Source organism: Urocitellus parryii, chromosome 12 (assembly GCF_045843805.1).
Source record: "Urocitellus parryii isolate mUroPar1 chromosome 12, mUroPar1.hap1, whole genome shotgun sequence".
NCBI lineage: Eukaryota > Metazoa > Chordata > Mammalia > Rodentia > Sciuridae > Urocitellus > Urocitellus parryii.
Window position 1 is genome coordinate 89701687 of NC_135542.1, and position 18453 is coordinate 89720139.

General features: G+C 45.1%; 1 protein-coding gene across 2 annotated transcripts; it reads left to right on the plus strand.

Annotated features, from left to right (window-relative positions):
- Positions 1–8052: 8052 nt before the first annotated feature.
- Nagk (N-acetylglucosamine kinase) lies at positions 8053–18025 on the plus strand. 2 transcript variants are annotated; one of them, XM_026405124.2, is made up of 11 exons: positions 8369–8425; positions 9429–9677; positions 10250–10334; positions 10486–10584; positions 11366–11507; positions 12312–12422; positions 13109–13221; positions 14840–14927; positions 15837–15934; positions 16369–16447; positions 17249–18025. In XM_026405124.2, exons 4-11 carry the CDS (start codon positions 10525–10527, stop codon positions 17437–17439), a joined length of 882 nt encoding a protein of 293 aa, XP_026260909.1. In that variant the 5' UTR covers positions 8369–8425; positions 9429–9677; positions 10250–10334; positions 10486–10524; the 3' UTR covers positions 17440–18025. The 2 variants fall into 2 exon arrangements, with proteins under 2 accessions (XP_026260907.1, XP_026260909.1); XM_026405122.2 differs by lacking the exon at positions 9429–9677 and having other exon boundaries at positions 8053–8425.
- Positions 18026–18453: the final 428 nt, after the last annotated feature.

The window sequence follows — 18453 nt, forward strand, 5'->3', positions numbered from 1 at the left end:
CTGGGTTCTATTCTTAATACCTCATATAAATAAATAAAATAAAGGTCCATTGACAACTAAAATATATTTTTTTAAAAAGGCTGGGAATGTGGCTCAGTAGTTAAGCACCCCTGGATTCAATTCACAGTACAAAAAGAGATAGATAAGTAGATAGATAAATTGAAAAAGAATACAAATTCTACTTCTATTTGGATTTCCTTGAAATCTGCCCAAGGGATCAGTGAGTTGAGTATAGAGCCTTCAGGGCCATAAACTTGGGGATACCATAGATCTATTTCTCCCAGAGTTTTCCAAACTGGAATTTAGAAAGTCTGGATATATATTTGGCTGGGGTGGTAGTGGTGGTGTTGGAAACTTCCCTGAGAGACAAGACCCTCTTGACTCAGAACCTTGCTTCTCTAGTCAATAAACAAAATAGAACAGGAATGGGGTTCTCTCCTTTGGGAGTTTTTCTGAGCCTTAACCTACTGATGGGCATCATGATTCTTTAAGATAAGTGTAGGGCAGATGGATTTTCAGTGTCCCCCCGGCATCATAAGAATCATTGCTGTGAAACTACCAATTATCTCCCAAGGGAACACTATTTGGGAAACACTGTTGAACTGATCTGTGTAGTAATATCTCATTCTATTATTTGCAGTAGCATATAATTCCTGCCCTCCTAAATTATTGGAAGACAATTTTATGAAACCTAAAAACATGACAATGCATGTAATCCCAGCTAATTACCCTACCCAGCAGGAAATGACAGATGCTCTTCAGAGTTGATGCCAAACATAGGCTTTATCCTCATTTTCCAGATTCTTCTGTGAGGCTCAAGGCCCATAGACAAGGAACCACAACTTTATGACCTTTATATACAGTGTACAGATTTTTGTTAAAAAAGATACTTCATCTATATCATGGAATACTACCCAGTAATTAAAAGGAATGACTTCAGAGACATGCAATCGTGTTGCTGAATCTCCAGGGAATTATGCTGGGTGAAAAAAGTCTACATTTCTAAACTGTGTGTGTGTGTGTTGAACCCAGTGGTGTTCAACCACTGAGCCACATCCCCAGACCTTTTTAAAAATATGTTATTTAGAGACAGGGTCTCACTAAGTTGCTGAGGCTGGCTTTGAGCTTGTAATCCTCCTGCCTCAGCCTCTGGAGTTGCTGGGAGTCCCAGGTGTATGTCACCACACATGGCAATTTCTAAACATTCTTGAAATGACAAAAGTTTGAAACTGGAGAACAAATTAGTGGTTGGCAGGAAGGGAGGGAAGGGAGGAGTGTTGAGTATAAGAGGACAGCTGGAGCAGTCCTGCTAGAGATAGGATTACTCTGCGCATTGACTGTGGTAGTGAACACACAAACCTACACGTGATAAAAATGCATAGAATTAAGCACCCAAATTCACAATTATAGAAATGGATACAGACAAGAATGGAGAAATCTGAAAGATTGATGGGTTATGTATCTATGTCAACATCTGGGTTGAGGTTTTGTACTATAGTTGTACAAGATTTTACCATGGGAAAAACAGAAGTCTCTGATATCTCTCACAACTGCTTGTGACTCTATAATTGTCTTAATAAAATTACAATTATTTACTTAAAAAAAAGAAATATAGATTGGGTGCCATGGTACCTACCTGCAGTCCTACTACTCAGGAGGCTGCAGTGGGAGGATACCTTGAGCCCAGGGAGACCCCATATTAAAGAACAAACAAAAAAGAAACTCAAGGGCTGGGGGTATGGCTCAGGAGTAGAGTGCTTACCCAGCATGTATGAGGCCTTGAGTTCCATTTCCAACACCACCAAGAAAGGAAGGGAGGAAGGAAAAAAAGAAAGGAAAGAAGGTCAATTTTTATAAAAGTAGGACCATGGGTTCCTCACATGTGTTAATGGACAAGCAAAAGCTTGGGAGAAATGGCCTTCCTTTGCCCTCTCCCTCCTTGAGACCTCTTTCAGAAGAGATCTGTTCTAGGGGAGTCCACCTCACTTCCCTGAGATCTTCACTCCCTTTCCTGGGACACATAGTGTTCATGGCTCAGAGACCTCCATATTTGGCACTCCAGCTAGGAACCAGGGAGCTGAATCCTGACAAAGGAATGGGACAGGCCAGCGAGTGGAGGTCAGTGCAGACAGAACAACTGAACTCATGCGGCCTAAGGAACCTCAGACGCCAGAAACTGGACACCAATGACCAAAGACCTGATGGGAAAAGAGCACATATCAGCCAATGCCTGTAGGAGATATGGTACTGTTTAACCCTGAACTTCACATGGCACCCAGGGGACCCAAGAGGAGAAAGAGAGGTGTTGGGTCTTAGTTGCGAGTGAAATGGCTGTAAATGATGAGATTAAGCTTTCCACTATTAGGGGGAAATGGAGAATTAAGACAGAAATCAAGTTTATTATAGGAAAATAGTTACATTTTTGTATCCCTGAGTTTGTAGACTCTAAAAAATTGAACTCACTACCAGGTAGGCACTTTTATAACTGTACTTATACACAGATAGACACAGGTATAGATCACTGACATTCTCATGTGTATAAAACCTGTACCCAGTGGTATGCTGGTAAATGTTGAACAGGTAGTTCTTGAAAACAGCCATAGCCAATAACCTGATTTGTAGCAGCTATTGATTTCTGTGGTATAGACATTCCCACAATGGTGATTTCAAGCTACAGACATATCTCTTAATGGAGTTGGAGAGACGTACACAAAACTAGGTCTTTGTGAGTTGGTGTGAGCGTGCTCCGGTGCAACACCAGAGCTCTGACACAAGTCACATTTGTACATTGATGCATCTGCCCAAAGGTGCCTAGATGTGTAGGATTGCTCAGGTTTCCTGGAGGATGGAAATGCTAATTCTAATCCTGTAGACACATTCCTACAGGAAAAATACATAGATGTTATCTCAAATACATGCGTCTGCAGACTCAGTCATTTACAACATATACAAAGACAAGTTCAAATATTTAAGTAAATATGTGCCTGTCTACCTATAGATTCACACAGGCTGAGGCATGCACATAAAATCCTATGCAGACACCCACATACCCAGGAAGGAAGAAGGAATAGATCAGAGTGATGTGCTCAGGTTGCTGCCCCAGTCTGAGGTTCCACACCCTTCAGAACCACTTCAGATAGAGTCAGGTAAAGCCCTTCCTTCCCTTCTCTTCCTTCAATGGTTGAGGAACCTTGAGGGGAAGAAAGTTTATGCCATTTAGTTACACATGCTTCTGCACTCTGGGGACCACATATGCCCTCCCCACCTGGATTGGCCTAGAAGAACCCTTCCTTACTTCCCCAGAGGCTCCTTCCTCCACTCTCTTTCCTTGTGAGATAGTGAAATCCAACCTTTCTTCCCTTCCTCGTCCTGGGTCAGAAGCAGGAGATGTCAGTGTAATTCCACTCAGATCCCTCCCTGTGGTTCCTGCTTTCCTTACGCCCTTATCATTTCCCTGTTTATCTCTTGCCCAGGCCATTGCTTAGCCTTCTAAGTATCTGTCTCCATGCTCCAAACTCTCTGCTCCCATTTGGCCCATTATAAGGAATCTGCCAGTAAATCAGCACAGTGCTGAGGTCACATATGTATTGGCAACTCTTAGGGCTAGATCCCGTTGAGGCGTCCCTGATTAAGACAGTTAGGGACCACCACAGGGACAAAAGGCAGATGTACTCTCAAGGCCTTAACTCATGATCTACTGCTCATTAAAAGTATTACAAAAACGGAATGAGTCTGAGCCCTCAATTATAACAGGGACTTAGAGAGGCAGCCTTTGCTAATAAGCACTGACTTCACTTGAACCTGCTGATGACTGATGGGTAACTAAAAAAGGATCAAGCTTGGCATCTCTGCCTTCATTTTGTATCTGTCTCCTTTATTACCTTAAACTGTGGGTCAGATTTCTGCTCACCATTGTACACAGGCGTGGTAAGCATTTAAGGAGGGTTCATTTAAAGCTGGTAATTGCCTGCTTCAAGGCTGAAGACACCAAGATAACAGTAAGTAGGTATTTTTGAGATTTGCAGGGACATTCTACTACTCATTTTTACAACTTCCTTCTACAGCAGCACCTGGAAGTCTTCAGACAGTGTCGTAAACCTTCCAGGAACAGTGGAGCCTTGCAGAGAGGTCACCCCATTAGAAGAATGACAGTAAGCAGAAACAGTCATCTCATGGGAACCAAATTGCCCCTTTCCAGGTTCACAGGTCTGTTAATCATCCTGCAAAACAAACGGAGATTGCTCCCTCAAATGATAAGGATTTCTCCTTTCTCTGGAGCCACAGACAACTCACCCCCAGCAACCCAATAAAAGGTCTGTCCTTCCTGATTACCCACCCCCCAGTGCTCTCTCCCTTTTCCTTGAGGTACAGCCCCACCCCAACGAATTTTGCCTATATATTCATATTCCTGACTGATTCAGTTTCATTTCTATTGTTACTGTGTCAGCAGTTCTCATCTCCAACATCATGCTCCAACATCATGACCACATGACCAATTCTTGCTCCTTAGTTCACAATTTCATTTCTCCTTATTTTTTTCAATGTCTTTCTCTCCCTAGTGTTCTGCAAATTGTCTGTGCATTGGAACTTGCTTGTTCTTTCCTTCAGTTCATACAGGGCATTTACTATACCACATGTTTATGGCACAGTACTTTATAGTTTACCAGCATTCTTTTTTCCCCTGCCTTATTTATTACATTAGAAATAAATTACCTTAATATATATAGAATCCCACCCCCACACCTAAGCTATTTCAATTTTCTGTGTGTGTGTGGTACTGGGGATTGAACCCAGGGCCTTGTGCATGTGAGGCAAGTATTCTACCAACCAAGTTATACCCCCAGCCCTATTTCAAAACTAAATGGCACACTTATAAATAGCTCAAGATCAAGGAAGAAATCACAATAAAAGTAAATAAAAAGTGCTTTGAACTAAGTGTAGTAAAAGCTTAAAATATCAGGATCTCTGGGATGAAGCAGTACTCAGATGAAAATCTATAACTTAAAGTACTCTATCAGAAAGAAGCTAGAATAACAATAAATGATTTTCAAATTATATAGTGGGAAGGAAAAATAAGAGTAAGACCAGAAATATATGAAATAGAGAAGAAATAATACAGCTAAAATTTGATAAAAAATGAGCAAGTCTATTCAAGAAAAAAAGCAAGAACATAAAAATTAATATCAATGGAAAAGGAGCTATCAAAATAACACTACAGATGCTAAAAATATATTAAGGTCATATTATAATTGTATGCCAACATATGTGATAGCGTACATATCATCTACCAGCATTCTTGAAACAATTTTTGGAGCTCCTGTCATGTGCAAGGTACTGAGGTTAGCCCTGGAAATACAGTATTGAGCAAAGAGAACTGTTTCATGAGCTGTCAGAAGGATCTGTTAAGACCTTTGGGGCTAAAAGTCCTCTGTTCCAAAATAAGTGGATTTGGCATGAAAGATATTTTCCCACTGTCCTTCTTAACACCTCTGTCCTGCCTCCCCTGAAACTATGGTCTTCTAGCATCACACGGACAAAGTAGGGAAGATAGAGAACAAGACTGTGGCTTACGGATATCTAAAGGAAATTACCGACCTCGTGAGTATCATAGGAGCCACTGCTGGGATGCTGCAAGCCCAGTGCAAAGGAGCTTTAAACTTTTACAAAGCTATTTAGAGTTAATGAACACCTTCCTGTACTGCAACACCTTTATTTCTTTCTTGTTATAGTAACTAACCACACCCATAATAAACACTATTATTTTTGTGAGTTTAGGCTAATTTGATTTCAAAGCCTCAGTTTTCACTGATAACGTGTGGCTGGAAATCTCTTCCTTGTCATAAAATTTTAGGATGATAAACAAATTAAGGTATATAAAGAACTTTAAGGATTATAATGTGCAACACAAATGTATAGTATTATTAGTCTTTTATTAAATGCTACTTTCTTCAAACCAATCACATGACCAATACTTATTTCGGAAACAAGCAGTCAGTGACTTTGAACTTGTATGATCTCCTGCCATCATGCCCAGCCAGGAGAGGTGACTGAAATACTCTGGTCTGGATGGATAGGAAACAAGACATATAACACAGTTGCATAACAGAATGTACTGCACGCTACAAATATGAGCCACACATGTAATTTAAAATTTTCTAGTACCCGTATTTAAAAAGATAAAGACGCTGACAAATTTGAATAATATAAAGATTTAACCTACTATATCCAAAATGTTATCATTTTGATATGTAATTCATATACAAATGATTTGTGAGATATTTTTACATTCCCCTTTGACTGTATGATCATATGTGTATTTTATACTGACAACATATCCCATTTTTGTCTAGCCACAATTCCAGTGATCAACAGTCACATGGATACTGTGTAGGGCAACAAATATAAATGTAATTGTTAAGATCAAGTGGTAGTGCGCTCGCCTGGCATGTGTGAGACCCTGGGTTCGAGCCTCAGCACCACATTAAAAAAAAAAAAAAAAGATCTGTGCAACACTTTAGGGTTTCCCAAAAGTTTTTGACATTTAAATCTCATGTATCCAGGGTAGGTGTAGGTTTACCATCTTCATTCTGTATATATGAGAAGCAGCAGCAAATTATGTGTAATTCTTTCAAACATCCAGCTACTAAATGATGAACTCAATCCTTGTCTTCAAACCTGGGCACTTTCCTCTTTGCTTTCTTTTCTAAACAAGCAAACCAAGAGCACACTGGAATATTATCACAAATGTAGGTTCCAAGACTCATTGCAATGGTACAGAAAAGGAATCCATTTTTCTTTTTTTGTATGGGGGATTGAATACAGGGGCACTTTACCACTGAGTTACATTCCCAGGCCTCTTTTATTTTTTTCTTTTGAGTCAGTGTCTCATTAAGTTGCTGATAGTCTCATTAAATTGCTAAGGTTGTCCTCAAATTTGCAATCCTCCTATCTCAGCCTCCCAAATCACTGGGATTATATGTATGCATCACCACGCAAGATTAGGAAAAAAAAATATTTTTTCAAAATTGACCAACAATTTCGCGTCGTGTCTCTGCTCAAACTCCTGCCCAGTTTGAAACTCAGCAGAATCTATTAGCTGTTATTCTAAAAATGTGTGTGCTGGATTCGCAGCTACGAATGAAAATGTCACAGGGCAAGAATTTTAAAACCTTTATATTCTCTATCATGTAGTGATTTACTTTTTATTCGTTACTTAGTTCTTCAGCATCCCGAATGTAGGAAATTAAGATTCTTCTCTTCCAGTTTAAAAAGCACAAGTATGCCAAATATTCATGTCAAAGGATAACCAGACTCAGCCAGCTGGCTATCAGGTAGAGAGTCCTGTTCAAGATTACAAGATGGCAAGCATGTAAAAGGTCAGGGGCTGGACAGGGATAGGCTAGCTCTAGAATTGGTGCCTTAAGAAGTACCCATCCCTAGACTGATGTTCCCGAACAGACTGTGCTAAGGGCTGCCCTACTGGAAGGCAGAGTTGGGCGTCGGGGACACAGAACCACTCTTAGGAGCCCAAAGGGCCCGGCAGTGGCCAGCTTCTCTTTCAGACCTGGCCAACTCTTCCTCCTTCGGGTTACCAGTCCCTTTCCTGACGCTGTGGGAGAACGGGTGCGGAGTGGTGGATGGAAAGTAACAAAAGGCCTTTAAAACTTTATCTGCTGGTCTGCGTCCTCGTAAATACCCTTCACGGATAACTAAATTAGGTCGGCAGTAAGAGCTGACTGTTTCCTTCTCAGGACAGCCTGGAGGGTTTTTCTTGTTTTGCAAAAGGCTTCTACTCCCTCCTGGTTTCGAATATTCACACAAGCGCAGCTGAAGATCCGCGCAGGTGTTTTGTGCACGCGTGTGATTTTCGCCATCGCCAGGGTCCCACATTAATTTCCTTAGGACGCCCCGGGACCCCAGGTTTGTGCGCGGAGCTCCCGGAGCCCTGCCGTGTGTGTGCGTCACCGTCAGCGTAACCCTGCACACAGCCGACGGGAGCATGGCGCACGCGCAACGCGGAGCTGCCAGCAACTTCCGGACGTCCAGGGCCGGGGAGGGGAGTGACGAGTGGGGCCAATTCGCGACGCCACTTTCTGACTCCAGCACTGGGGATCCAGTACCCATCCTCGGAAGCAGGGTCCGGGAGGAGGGAGGCCCGGCCGGGACCGGGAAGAGCCGCTAAGAAGCACAGAAGCCCAGTCCGAGGAGTTGCCCTGCCCGGGCCAACCACGGACCAAGGCGGTTCCCAGAGCCACGCCCCCTCGCGCGCCCCGCGAGCCAGCTAGACTGCGCAGACGAATACGTGACGCGGGGCGGCGCCGAGCAGGAGGGAGGGAGGGAAGATGAAGGAGGGCGGGGGAGCAATCGGCGGGACCAGCGGCGGCGGTAGCAGCAGCATGGCCGCTCTCTATGGGGGTGTAGAGGGGTGAGTGCGGCCCGACGCCGGGAGCACGGGAGGGGCGGACTCGGACATTCCAGGCTGGAGGGCGGGGCGGAAGGTCATGGCCAGCAGGGTGTGCAGGCAGCCTCGCACCTCAGGATCCGGCCACTGTGGGCTTCTGGGTTGCAGGGCCTTACGGAGAAAGGGTGTGTCACGTGCAGGGCCAATCTTAAGTGCGAGGCGTTGTCCCTTGCAGGGCCTCGGTGAGTGCCAAGGCCACACCCCAGGGGGTCCTTTGTATTTTACAGCGGAACCACGCCCCTTTCGTCCACAGACAACTCACTGGACAGCCCACTCGGCGTATTCCCTCTGGGAAAGCAGCTTTTTCCTCATTCCCAGATCCAGAAGGAGTTTTTGCAGAACAGGTGTCAGGTGTGAAGTTTCTGGGTTGGAGATAGCAAGCTGGAGTGAGTGGAAGCTGGGACAAAGATCTTTGCCTGAGGGTATCTGGGAGCTGGAACAGCTGCGCGACACAGTGTTCACACGTTCTGGTGCCCATGCCCCAAAGCTTTCATTTCTCTTGGCACCACAGGCACCTCATGCTGGTTTGAATCTTCTGTTACTCTATTTTTCTGCTAAGAATCTTGTCTGTAGGACTTTCTGTAGTAGCTCTGCCCTGGGTATAACTTTGGGTAATACCTCTGCCCTCTCTGAGCTTCAGTTACTGAGGACAGAAAGGAACAAGATGATTGATTACCAAATTCCCTGCCAGTGACAAAATTCTGTGAATCTGAATGTGTTGACTCAGGATATAATAGAAAGTGACTTGTTTCAGAGCTTTTGAATCTGATTGAATTAACTTCAGTGTATGCCTTATCTCACTGCTGACTTACCCAAAAGTCTTTTCACATGAATTGTGAAGGTTGATCTCCCCCATCCTGTACCATCCTGAATTTGTAGCACTTTTTTTTTTAAAACCTCAGTCAGTGTAGCAGTTTGCATTCATCCCTGTAACATTCATCTATAAGCTATAACCCATTTTTTTCAGTTTGTCAAGAGATTGTTTTGGATGTTGAATCTACCACTTCACATGCATTGACTACTGTTTGAAACCTCGTGTCTTCTTTGAATCCGATGAGAAGGTCTTCAGTGTCCTCTCCTAAGACATTCCTAAAAGTACTGATCCATAAGGAAACACACATCCCATCACCACAGATCTGCCTCTAAACTACCATTTTCCCCAGTAATCAGCATTGGAGGGTTTAATTGATTGTGTGTAAATTCTCCCTGCCATCTGGTGAGCATTTCTTATAAAGATGTCTTGAAGACCTTGGCAGGTGGAGCTGGGTCTTGAAAGGCAGCCTTTAATAGTTATGAGAGGAACAGAGAGATGTACACATTTCTTTAGCTTTTTTTTTTTTTTTTTTTTTTTGTTAACCAAATGTCTGTGCCAAGCTGTGTGCTAGTAATGAGGCTAGATAAATGATCCAGAGCTTGGGCCAGTGGAGCTGTTAAATCTATTTAGAAGTAGTCACAAGCAACTGAACACATGCTTGATGCAGAGGAAAATTTTAATAGTTATGGGGACACTGTGAGGGTTTAACTAACATAGCCTTAACTAAGTGGGGTGGGCCACACATCAGAAAATTTCAAGGCCCAGATGATGGATATTCAAAGGGAAGCTGAGGGAGAACTGTGTTTCAGTTTCAAGACAAACATCAAACCACAGAGGTGGGTTTGAGAGTGGTGATTGGGATTACTGAAGCTATCTCTATCACACTGGGCTTTGCCTGTAACAGGGACTGCACTGGTTTAGCTCTACTGCAGGTTTTTTCTAAGCAGAACTAAGTGCCCTCTTGTGTTCTGTAGGGGAGGCACACGGTCCAAGGTCCTTTTACTTTCCGAGGATGGGCAGATCCTGGCAGAAGCAGATGGACTGAGCACAAACCACTGGGTAAAAAGCCACACTGAGGGGACCAGAGGGCTTGGTTCTGATTTTATTCTCTAATTCCAACTGAGGTGGTGGCTGGGATTCATAGAGCAACTGATAGGGATGACATAGGTCTTGCAAGCCTTTGTAACTCCTCTTCCCTTGATTGGGCCAGCTAATCGGGACAGAAAAATGTGTGGAGAGGATCAACGAGATGGTGAACAGGGCCAAACAGAAAGCAGGGGTGGATCCTCTGGTACCTCTTCGAAGCTTGGTGAGTCCGGGGTAGAGCCTTGGAATTAAGCCAACAGCAACACTAAGACAGGTGGCAAGTTTAGACTGGATGAACTTGATAACTATGGATGAGAAGGCCTCCAAGGTCTAGTCCCTGGTGTTGAAACTCGTGATCTTACCCATTCTCATGGTTTCAGCTGCCACCTTCAACCACAAGTATATTGAAAGAGTAGGATTAGGGAGAGCCACTGAAACCTTGGTTTAAATCCCAGCTTTACCACTCAGTATCTGTTTGATCCTTAAGAAGTGGGTCTTACTTTCTCAGCCCGTTTCCTCACTTGGAAAACATTGCTAGCAGTAGCTAGAGTTATTGGGAAAAGTACAGTGATACATCCCAAAAGGGTTAACACAGAACCTGACCCATATGCACTCATTATGTGTAAGCTATTCTTACTCTCAGCTTAGATCTTCCTCCCAAGTTGATGCAGCTCTGGCTACTCCTTGTACACATAAGTGAGATGTTCTTTGGACACAGCCAAACCATCACCCCTTACCTTGTTTCTCTGCCTGATTTTTCTAAGAGCATTGTCTAAGCTCTAAACATAGCATTGTTAAATTCCTCTTTCCTCTGTCCATCCGCAGTCTGGGCTGTTCTTGGAGCCAGGGCCTTCTGAGGGGTGGTGGTGTGGGATGGAGGGACTGAGGCTGGATGAGCAGGGTATAGCCAGACATAGAGCAGGAGGCAGGCATCAGGAGGGTTGGGATGAGAAAGGCACTGTGTCTGGAGCTCTGCTTGCTTGCTCATCTCCCATGTGGCCCAGGGCCTATCCTTGAGTGGTGGGGAGCAGGAGGATGCACTGAGGATGCTGACGGAGGAGCTGAGGGACCGATTTCCCTACCTGAGTGAGAACTACTTTATCACCACGGATGCTGCAGGCTCCATCGCTACAGCTACGCCAGATGGTGAGGAGGTGGATGGAGGGGTGAGGTCGAGAACTGGTTTTTTCTTGGGAAAGCCCCTTAGAGGTAGCTGGCAAAACTAGTATTGCAGTATCTGGAAGGAAGTCTCTGTGTCACCGCTCTTCACCCAAATCCTTTCATGATCAGTTTAAGCCTCTGTCAAAGCAAAACTTAGAAGATAGAAGTAAAGTGGGCAAGAAATGTAATCATGATGGTAAGCAAATCAAACATAAGACTTCATTGCAAAGGAGGGAGCCCTTGGTGGCAGCCAGTGAGAAGCAGGCTGAGGGTATCCTAGAGCACAGAGAAGAAAGTTGGGGAGCTCTGTGATTTTGTAGTGCTAGATCACAGGATTGGCATTTGCTAGCTCTACCATCCTGGAGAAGTCATGGAACTTTTATATTTGTAACTTTTATATTTATAAGGAACAATTATATTTATAAGGTGCTAACTAAATATTACTATAAGAACAATGTCTAGCACAATCTATGGCACATAGTAGGAACTCAGTAAAGCAGGTAGACTCACCTGAAGACTGGCTTGGCAAGGAGCCACATTCCCTTAAGGAGATGTAGACCATGTTCCTCAGTCCCTAGAGACAGGCTCTATGATTGCAGTTTCTCCGAGGCCCAGGCCCTCCCCTTTAGGCAGGAAACCTACTGGGCTCAGTTTTCTCCCCTGTAGGACTGGGTGGTAACCCTTTTGCCTGGGATATGTGTAGTTTCTGTCCTATCTTCTTCCACAGTCGGAAGCTGTTGCTCTGTACAGAGCCTTGGCCACACTGAGCCTTCCCTGCCCCTTCCCCAGGTGGGATCGTGCTCATCTCTGGGACAGGCTCCAACTGCAGGCTCATCAACCCTGATGGCTCCGAGAGTGGCTGCGGCGGCTGGGGCCACATGATAGGAGACGAGGGCTCAGGTGAGCTCACACTGGGCCTGGACCCTTTCCTTCCTGCAGCTCCCCATCTTCTCCCCTGCTCTTGGCCTACTAATCCCTGGGGTTTTTCTGGGGATAGCCATTCCAAGTGCAGGGTAATGGCTGACAGATCATAAGAGTTGCAATTGCTGGACTAACTGCTGACATTGCTCTTCACTAGTGATTTTGCTCCAGGGTTCAGATTCACATCTCAGCACAATGGCTGTGGCCTACCTGTGTTGACTTTTGGAGACCTTAGGGAAGAATTGAGATTATGAAAGATCATAGATGCCATACCAGTCCGCTTCTGGGAAAGAGATAGAAACTCCTCCCACCATGGCCTCTTTACGGGTAGCATGTGTACATTTTCTCAGGGGCCCTTGGGGCCCAGCTCGAGTTGTGACTCTGGCACAATTGTGAGATCTGATTGACCCTGTCTTTGTGTAGGAGATGCTGTGATACAGATTCACCTATTCTGTCTTCCAGCTCCAGCTTGCTTTTATCGGGGTCAGTCAGATACAATTTCATTCAAAGCACCTCCTTCTCCCCAGCATCCCCACCCCCAGGAATCAGGAAATGTAATTTTCTATAAAACCCAAGCAGATCACTAACCCTGTCTGGGTCTGAGTTTCCTTCCTGGTGAGCTCCAAGAGATTGCCCATCTTCTTAGCACTCTCTGCTCTCTGCAGCCTACTGGATTGCACACCAAGCAGTGAAAATAGTGTTTGACTCCATCGACAACCTAGAGGCGGCTCCTCATGATATTGGTTATGTCAAGCAGGCCATGTTCAACTATTTCCAGGTACTTCCCTGGCCCCAGTGAATGTGTCTACCTAGGGTAGGGCAGTGGGGGACCCTGAGACAGAGCAGTTGCAGGAGAGGGATTGGGTGGGCCAAAGTGGGTCAGAGCTGCAAGGTGAAGTATAGGTAAGAACAGAATTTAGAATGCTGAAGACAGTGCATTCCAAAGGTATCATGAGAAAGCTGTGGTTTGAGAACAAGTGGTTAGCCAGGCTTCATTCTTGGGCAGCTAAAACCCACTGAAACAGCTTTCTAGGCTAACATGAAAATTGCAAGTGAGGTCAGGAAGGAGAAATAGCAGGTAGAGTCTGAGCAAGATCCTTGAATGCTGATCTGCTCTCTGGCCTTTATGGGTCAGGAAAGCCTATTAAGAAGGGAGCAGAGGAATTTCAGAGGGAGGCACAGCCACCTACCCAGCACACTGGGGACTGACTCCTCATCTATGCTGGGCTCAGTTGTGGGTTGAGAGAAACAACTGCCTTTAATGGAGCCAGTGATGAAAGGTGGGAGGATGTGGAAGGAAGAGGAGAAGGAAGACAAATTTATTTAATAGCTCATCTATCTGCATGAGGGCCAGTCTGTCTTTTGGGGGTCACTTAGGCAAGCTGGACCTAAAGCTGAGGAAGGCGATTAGAGACATTGGAAGGTAGGGCATGTCTTCTTAAGGCTGAGGGATTGGTGATTAAAGAGTAACCCTGTCCTGTGCCACAGTGAGGAATAGGGAGGGACCAGGAGAAAACACCTCCTTAGCAGTTTAGTTGTCTCACCCAGTCGATTGTGTCTGCACTCCACCAGCACGCCTGCTGCTCCCTCTTATATTTTTCAGTCATTCTTAGAAAGTTGTTACCAAGGTTTGCTGTGAGCTCTGGCACATGCTTGTAGGCATAAGAGGCTGAGGCAGGAGGATCATGAGTTCAAAGCCAGCCTAAGCAACTTAGTGACGCCCTGAGCAACTTAGCAAGATTCTCTTCCAAAAAATAAAAAAGGGTTGGGGATGTGGCTCAGTGGTTGTGGTTAAGTGCCCCTGGATTCAAAAAAAAAAAAGAAGAAGAAGAAAAGAAAAGGAAGTCGTTACTAAGGTTAAATGAGACTGTGTATAAAATATATATGTAGGTACTCAAATTTCAGCACCACTTCCCTTTACTAAAATGTGTCTGGGAAATCACTTGAGATGTTAGGGGTAGGCAAGTTTGTTGGGGAAGAAGGACCTTCTGTGGTCACATAAGTTTGGGAGAAGCAGATGAATTTCTTGGTTGCAGTACCTCTTGGAGCCTTTGCTAACGTGTGTTGTAACTCTCCCAGGGACAGCTGCAATATATGGTATTACTTAGATTCCTTTGACCAAAGAAACCTTTCCAAGAGCACTTTAAGGAACATGCTGTGGTGATTACATATCTGTATTCTATACTGCCTGTAAGTTAATTGGTAACAATGAAGTTCATGCTAGGAAAACACTTTTCTCAAATGAGAAATCTCACATCCTTATACTTTCTAGAGCTAAAACATGCTCCCAGAATTATTCTAGCTCTTCAAATAGTATAAATTAGGAAGGGCAACTTAGGTGGGCAAATGGGATTTTCTTTACATCTCATAGCTGTCTTGTGGTGTTTGTCTTTCAGGTGCCAGATCGGCTAGGAATCCTTACCCACCTGTACAGGGAGTTTGACAAAAGCAGGTTTGCTGGGTTTTGCCGGAAAATTGCCGAAGGTACTGAGGTGGGGTAGGGTTTTGTCGGGCTTTGTTTCCCTCAGACCTGCCTAATTAGAGGGTGAAGTTCATATGGGGGCTAGACACCAATTTCCCTCTCACCAAGTGACCTCACTGTTTTGCCACCTCTGTCCTTGGTGATGGCAGGCAGAGGGCTTGGGGTGGAGGCAGAAGGGCTAGATAGTTGTGCTGACTGTTGTTTTGTATTGTCAGTGTTTCTCCTTGACAGCTGTCAAGGCTAGGGCAAGCTATATGCCAGTTTCTGAGAAATGTATGAAACAGTTTTCATTTAGACAAATCTATAACATTTTTTTAAATCAGTTACATCCAAAGAACTAGGGGATTAAGGAAACCTTGGGCATATTTTGTTGGGTGTCAGAAGCTCAAAATATGGCTTGCTTATTTAGATTTTGCTTTCTACTCTGTTAATTTGGATTCCATAGCCTCAGGGTACTCTTGGGCTCTTTTAGAGCCTGCTAGACTGAGCTCCTTCTCCCCAGTAACAAGGAAGGGGCTAATCAGTGGTAGACTGCTGGAAGCAGGGTGGGGCACTGACCAGATGTCAGCCAGCTTCTTAGCTGAGTTCCTGGGTCCCCAGAGCTGAGAGATTTATAGGGATAGGCTCAAAATAACTCAGTGTAACTAGTAATCTGGTGGTAGGGTGCTTTGGGGCAAAGGGCTGTCCTTCCCAGTGCCTGGTAAAGCATTCCCTATAGGGTACCCTTCAAAGGTGCAGCGGGGAAGTGGAGAGTGCTGCCATGAGACTTGCTTGCCCCTGTGCCAGTGGTGGGGCATCTGTCCTAATTCAGACTTCAGCCAGCTAGAGGTGCTGCCCTGTGATGGGGAGAGTAACCGGGACAAGCTGTCCCTAGGTGTTCACCAACCCCCTTTTCCCGTCTCCTATCCCAGGTGCCGAGCAGGGAGACCCCCTTTCTCGCTACATCTTCAGGAAGGCTGGGGAAATGCTGGGCAGACACATCGTAGCAGTGCTGCCCGAGATTGACCCGGTGAGTGGAGGTGCTGCTTCCCTTTTGGTGATGGAACTGCCCCATCAAACCCTGCATCAATTAGAAACTATTTTAGATGAAGTTATGAGGTGAGAAAAATTTTGCTTATAACATAAGAAAATCCTATGGTCAAGTGCTTCCCTCTGTAACTGGTGTGTTACTACCTGTATTTACATGTAGTAAATGGGTTTAATGTCTGTCTATCCCCTTTCTATCCATTCCCCTTCCTTTTCTCTTTCCTATTTCTGTAGTTGCTTGCCCCTTTTCTCTTCCCTCCCCTGCCTGCTCTTCCTTTTTCTCTTTCCTTGAGTTCACCTTATTCTGTTATTGACTAGAGGGAAAGTCTGGGATTTGGGGTTGGTCTTAGGAAACTACCCAGCAGCTCCAGAGATACTTGTTCAGTCCACAGCATCCATTTTTGGCCCTCTACCCAGGTCTTGTTCCAAGGGAAGATTGGCCTCCCCATCCTGTGTGTGGGCTCTGTGTGGAAGAGCTGGGAGCTACTGAAGGAAGGTAAGTCTCGGGGCAAGGGGAGGGGAAGGGCAAAGGCAGAGAATGGGTCTGGAGTGGAAGTCCAAGGAAGCTGCCTGTTTTAGGAAAAACTGATACCTGTGCCCTGAGGCCAAGACAGGCCACTGATGCCTCAGGTTAAGGCCCTCAGCCTTCATTTTGCCTCTGTCCCATCCGACTTCCACAAACTAACTATATATTTATCTTTTTTTATTTTTTTGGTGCTGGGGATCGAACTCAGGGCCTTATGAATGCAAGGCAAGCACTCTACCAATTGAACTATATCCCCAGCCCTAACTATATATTTATGCTGGGGATTAAACTTCGGGCCTCAGACTTGCTGTGCATGTGCTTTACCACTGAGCTGCAGTCCCAGTTCCTTGAGGTCCTGAAAACGTGTTATATTCAAATGATTTATTAAATAACCTCTTTTTAAAAGTTAAAGTGAAAACTCAGAATCAGAGCTCCAGCATATGATAAACGGTGGTAACATCCCTAATCAGCAAATCCTGGCCAGAAGAAAGAAACGTGACTTCTTTCCAGGCAGCCTCCTTTCAGGAAGTTGCTCAGCTCCCTTTAGACATTCTGCAGGGCTCAAGGGCCCCTATTGGAGTTCCCAGCATTGGAGCTGAGAGGAGGGCAGGCCTTTGAGGCTGCTGGCTGCATGTGCCCTGGGATCCACTGTGTCCTGGGGACTTGGCCTGTTGGCCCCTTCAGCATCTTCACAGAAAGACCTTAGCATCTTTGTCCCCTTCCCCTCCTCCTGGTCTCTTCTCATTTCTGTCCTTGCATTCTTCCTTGCAGGTTTCCTTTTGGCGCTGACCCAGGGTAGAGAGATCCAGGCTCAGAACTCCTTCTCCAGCTTCACCTTGATGAAGCTGAGGCACTCCTCCGCCCTGGGTGGGGCCAGCCTAGGGGCCAGGCACATTGGGCATCTCCTCCCCATGGACTACAACGTCAATGCCATTGCCTTCTACTCCTACACCTTCTCCTAGGGGACTGGTCCTAGCTCCTCCCATTCTAAGCCTAGTGGACATTGGGTGCTAGAAAGGAGGTCTTTTCTTTTTTAAAAACACATATAGAAGAAAATAAATGCACTCTGCCCATTCCCCAATTGGATTGTGTGTTCAAGCACCCTTGCTGTTATATCCTCAGTGCACCACTAGCAGGTGTCCCAGAGGGCTTAGGAATGGTTTTGTCCATAGTTGAAAGCCCCACCTCCAGGGACTTGGTCTGTGATCTGCATCCGTTCACCATGTTCTTGGACAGATAATTTATCTGTGCCACCTCAAACACATCCCCCTTGCCTTACCATACACATTAACCTGTGACTTAAGTTTTCTCCTGTCAAAAGTAGGTAATGATTCCTGCCTAACCCCTATTGGAACTAAGTAATCTTCCCCTGAAGTAACCACAGGCATATTACACCCTCTCCTGAGATTCTCAGTAGGATTTAGGGACAATACAATTCTAGTTCAAAAAATTTTTTACCTCACTGGATTTGGTAGTTGTAAGTAAGCAGTGCATTTTTCAGTTTCTTGTGTGAATGAATTCTTGAGTTTATGAAGATTGCTGAGGTCCAAGAAGGCCAACTAGGGATAGCCTATCTGGATGGCCTACCTGCCTGTTCCTGATACTAGCCTGGCTCTAGTTATGGCATGACATTTTGTTTGTTATGTGGCCCTGGGAATAACGAGCATCCGAGAAGAGCAGACATGGTTCCTGTCCTCTGGATTCTGTAGTTGGACTAGTGAAGACAAGCCTAAAGCTTCCTGTGCTGCTGCCTGTGCTACAGTCTTGATCCACAGTGGCTGCCTCTACAAGTGTCCAGAGTGTACACTATTAGAAGACATCGATCACCTCCTGGATATCAGTTCTCAAACTTACATGCCTCAATTCTAGAGTTTATTTTAAAATCAGGTTTCAGTCTTTTTCCCTCCTCCTACCTACCCCCTACCTCAAGAGGTCTGACTCAATAGGTCAGAGATGAGTGGAGTGGGTGAGGAATT